This window comes from Trachymyrmex septentrionalis, unplaced genomic scaffold, assembly GCF_001594115.1.
Source record: "Trachymyrmex septentrionalis isolate Tsep2-gDNA-1 unplaced genomic scaffold, Tsep1.0 scaffold108, whole genome shotgun sequence".
NCBI classification, from domain to species: domain Eukaryota; kingdom Metazoa; phylum Arthropoda; class Insecta; order Hymenoptera; family Formicidae; genus Trachymyrmex; species Trachymyrmex septentrionalis.
In genome coordinates, this window is record NW_017304207.1 from 144,922 (window position 1) to 149,708 (window position 4,787).

The 4,787-nt window shown below is 38.2% G+C and overlaps 1 protein-coding gene across 2 annotated transcripts; it reads right to left on the minus strand.

Moving 5' to 3' along the window:
* Positions 1 to 1,595: 1,595 nt before the first annotated feature.
* Positions 1,596 to 4,060, minus strand: LOC108747492. Of its 2 annotated transcripts, XR_001939248.1 has the most exons (3): positions 3,920 to 4,060; positions 3,316 to 3,443; positions 3,161 to 3,242 (listed from the first exon to the last, which is right to left on the minus strand). XR_001939248.1 is itself a non-coding variant. In XM_018485008.1 (2 exons), exon 2 carries the CDS (start codon positions 3,254 to 3,256, stop codon positions 2,093 to 2,095), a length of 1,164 nt encoding a protein of 387 aa, XP_018340510.1. In that variant the 5' UTR covers positions 3,257 to 3,443; positions 3,920 to 4,060; the 3' UTR covers positions 1,596 to 2,092. The 2 variants fall into 2 exon arrangements, 1 of the variants encoding a protein (XP_018340510.1); XM_018485008.1 differs by having other exon boundaries at positions 1,596 to 3,443.
* Between the last annotated feature and the right edge of the window lie 727 nt (positions 4,061 to 4,787).

Consider the following 4,787-nt stretch of genomic DNA (forward strand, 5'->3'; position numbering starts at 1 on the left):
TTTTTTTTTTTAATTAGTGATGGCAAAGTGTTGAGTGATTTATATTATAAACTACTCTGAGATGTTCAGAAAACATTTTTTTCATCATTGATTTATATGCTGAAAAAACACGATATTTCGAAGTGTATTATGTTTTTTAAGCACTAGAAAACAAAAAAAAATACATTTGTTTAACATTTTTAGCAATTGTTAAGCAATTTTGTTTATTATTTCACATCCTACTGATTGACACATTGTTATTTTCTTGTGTAATTTCTTTCTTTCACGTTTTCCAAAAATTACGAATCTTAGACAAAACGCATTTTGAAAGTCTGCCCTCAAATGTCGAAAAATAATCGCAAATTTAAATGAAATTCTTTCTCGCATGAGAACGACGAAAAAAATAATAATTCATTATAGAAACATCATGGTATTATTAATCAATTAATTAACGACAATATACAATGTATAATTTATATATTGTATATTCCATACTCTATTGACACATGGCGTGTATATACAAAGTCTTTCGTGGAAGAATTTCATTACTCTTTTCATATAAAAAACTGAATCTTCGCTAAAAACTTACAGCTCATTTTACATCGATTTTGCGATTGTTAACATACATAAATTCTCTATCTGTCTCATCGCGCGCCGAGACTTAAATAATTAATTACGCGGTTACTTTACCTCCATAAATCAATTATACGCAATATCGCATTTATAGTCGCTACCTGACACTCATCATTTGCACATCAATTGATTTTTTTTAAATTTCATATTATGCTCCATATTTTTTTTTACAAAAGTTCTATACATTAAAAAGGAATTTTGAAAAAATGACAATTCGAGGATCTAAATCCTCAAAGCTTCAAATCTTGGTCTCCTATATGTCTCCTAAGTAGCATACAACGCCTACAAAACGTTAACAAAGTGCTAAAAAAAGGACATATAAGCGCTTGTTTTTAGCGTCTTGCAGACATTGCTGTATTACTTTGACTGTTATGTGTAGAAATAATTTTTTTAATTAATATTATTTTCAATATATTTTAATCTATGATTGTTGGGTCTTTTATTCTTAGATATATGAGCAATTGAGTTTTTAGATCCTTGATTTCTCAGTTTATTGAATTTACGATTATTGAATTTTCTTGTAACTTATTATTTCTCTCAATTTTTCAGTTCCTATAACCTTATCTTAATAAGGGCTCAAGCTTTTTCAATAATAAGCCTCTTATAAAGATTTGGGTACACAGATCTAAAGACCCACAGGTTACAGGTGTCGACTTACAAGGATTTAAAAATACAAAAATCTAAAAATTCAAGAATGTAAATCTTCAGAATATTTTTCTTCCTTTCACATCCAGACAATGGAATTTGCAATCAATATTATTTACAGTATATTTATTTTGCAGATGGCTAAATTCTTGGATTCTTAAATCCTTGGATTTTTAGATCGGTTGAACTCATAGAACTTTGGACTTTTGTATTCCTAAAATGCTAAAAATAATTACATTTTTTCTTAATTATTTTAGATTTTCTTTAACAAAAATGTTTATATAATTTTTATATTTTTGGATCTTAAAATTTCTATAAAGATTTATGGAGTTATGCGTGTACAAATTTTCATGATCTCATGAATTTTCATGATCTCATGATTTCAATGTTCTAGATCTTTCCTTCCTTATTGTCTGTACTATTGTAAAGAAACGTTTTAAGTTGACATTATCCCTAGAACTTGTCTACAGATCCAATCTTATAATTTTTCAATATTTGAATTTTTTGATTCACAAAATTCCTAAATTTCTACAGATCTATAAATATTGCGAATCTTTCAATTCTTGAGCTCTTTTTAACCCAAACATTCAAGTTGATGATTATGCTATGATAAAAACGCTTTTTACTCATATTTCCATACTCCTATCGTTAAACCCATAGTTCTACGAATGTCCGTTACTGATTCTGAAAGTCGTGTTGAAAAACTTCAATTTCAATAATTATCCAAGGACTTAAGTCTCCAGAGACGCATAGGACTGCGCTTTCCTTTCTGCAGCTTCATGGCTGTCTAAAGGGAATTGGACATTATTTACACAGCACACATTTACACGATATGTTACAATCTCTTCTTCGGCAGTGAGCCGAAGGCCGATAAAATGGTAGATTTGGTGTTGCTACTGGATGACGTCAGGGTCAAGGTGGGTTGTGTGAGAAGTACCGTGGGTTTGGCGGTTACAGCAGCGGCAGCGGCAGCCGCGACAGCGACGGCGGCGGCAGCACCGCCCGTCGCCACTTGGTCCCACTTACTTTTCCGTTTTTTGGCCTCGGCACTCTCGGCGCTGCTTGATGAGCTATTGGGTCGCTTAGCCGTACCAGATACAATCTCGATCTTCGTCTTCTCTTTGCGCGCCTTCTCGAGCTTATCCATCTCCGCCTTCTGCACTAGAGCAAGTTCCTCGTAATACGAGTCCTTGCTCCATTTGAACGGGTCGAACCTGTCCGGTGGGTAGTTGGTGCCCAGCTCGTTAATGCTACAAAACTGAATGAGTTTTTCGTAAATGGAGGGATTCCGGAATTCCTTGCGCTGTTGAATCATCATGTTCATGTCCAACCCGCCGCTCTCCATTTTCCTATAGAGCCTCGCAATCTTGTCCTGCAGCTCAGCGGGACATTGACCCGGTGGTTCCGGTGGTATCGTCACACCATAAGAGTCTCCTGCCTCACCGTTATTATCTGAAAGCAATTCTCCGGAACGCGAGGAGGGCGACCGACGCTCAGTGCCACCGCCGACGGCAACGACGGCGGCAGCGGCGACAGTGGTAGCGGCGATGTTGCCGGTAGCGACCGGGAGACCATTCTCCTCGGGGCGTTCTGCAACCGTCGCGGCAATCGCCGTGCCCGCCGTCATCGACGATGATGACGACGGCACCGGCAGCAGCGACGGCAGCAGCACAGCAACGGCCGCCCCCTCATCGTCGGAGACTACCGCATCGTCAAAATAAGAGACCAATCGCTGCACCTTTGTAGCCGTTTCCGGCAAGTCGCTACTACCCGCGGACTTGCCGACGGCGGGACTATGTGAGGCTGAACGGCCTCCAGATATGGGACTGGTGCCAGATCGGGCCTGGGGCTGACGACCGACTTGGGCATTATGCGGGGCGGCCCCCTGGGGAGTGTTCGAATTCTCCTCCTGCAGGCGCTCGTCTTCCACCCCGTCCTCGCCCTCCGAGTCGGTATAGGTGGCCGTGAGAGATGCCAGAGCAACACTTTGTACAGACATGGTTAGTTGGCTTTGAGTGCCCGCCGTGCTACCAAGCGATATTTTGTGTGGGAACTCACCGGTCTGGCGCTGCGCGGCCTGGCCCAGCGCCCAACTCGTTACCCACGCAAGGGTTTTAGGCGCAGAGATAGAGAGCTTTTAATGGGCCTGATGGGCGCGTTGAGCTTTGGTCGCTTTTACTACGAACCTAAAATCATACACATTTATCAATAAGTATATCATATTCAATTAATATTACTTTTCACATCAAGTTTAATATCAACTATACACATCAATTTCAAGTTCATCTACAATATTATAACCTTTATAGAAAATTTATATTATATTACTTAAACTCGCACTATTATTATATCACTTTTAACACAAAAGTTTATTTTTTATTCGTTATTAAATTTTCCTTTCCTAATTTTACAACATGCTCCTAATTCAATTCAAGTGTATGAAAGTTATTCCAAAATTTTATCACACATAATTGCTACGCGAATGTTTATTTAAAGGCAACAAGTAATTACTGACAACATTAACATTTGTAGCAGCGTTTAAAGCACACAGACATAACAGGAATACCTTATTCGTTCATATGAGGTCAAGCAAAGAAATTAAGGTTAGGATTCAATCGAGAAGCGATAATTCGACTATCGGCGACAAGAGAGCTTTACTAACCTTAAACTTTCAACGTCTATGATCACTTGGTTTAGTTTGGACCTGCTCGTCCGCACATTACGAACAATTCTTAATACGGTCGTACAAACAAATACTCTACAAAGTGAAGCAAGATCAATCCGCCATGTTCCGCCATCGGAGTGCGTTCCTTCCCGACGTACTTTGCAGCTTGTCGTGTTGTTTCGGAACCATTCGGCTAATATCGTATATGTTCGGCAATTTAATTCAAAACGTCCATAAACGTAAAGGCTTGAACATAATAGGCAATAGGCAATAGACACAAGCAACAGGGAATAGCCATCCAATCAGAGCTCTGGTATTTAAGTTCGATATTAATTCCCAGAGCTCTGATTAAACAGCTCTGTGTTTAAGCTTTAGTAAAACGGCTGGTAAAATATTAAATGCTCCGCACAATAAAAGAATTTCAACCTATCAGAAACTTTATTCCACAATACATGATTTCTGATAGGTTGAAATTCTTATTTTCTGTTCTCTGTTCCCTATTCCTTTTATTTAAAATATTAAGTGCTCCGCACAATAAAATAATTTCAACCTATCAAAAACTGTATTCCACAATATATGATTTCTGATAGATTGAAATTCTTATTTTCTGTTCTCTGTTCCCTATTCTTTTTATTGGCGGAACCCCTTACATGATAAAAGTAGTATTTATATAACAAATTCATCAGAGAGATTGGGTGCATTCAGGTCTATATTTTAGGATCTAATATGGAATATGTCAGATAAAAGAGCTTATTGAGCGCTTAGTGAGCGGTTGTCGTTCTGAATGCACCCAATCAAGGGAGAATAGAGCGGATAGCGTTCTCTTCTTTGATTGGTTGTGCCATTTATAGTGCAACTTCCGCAA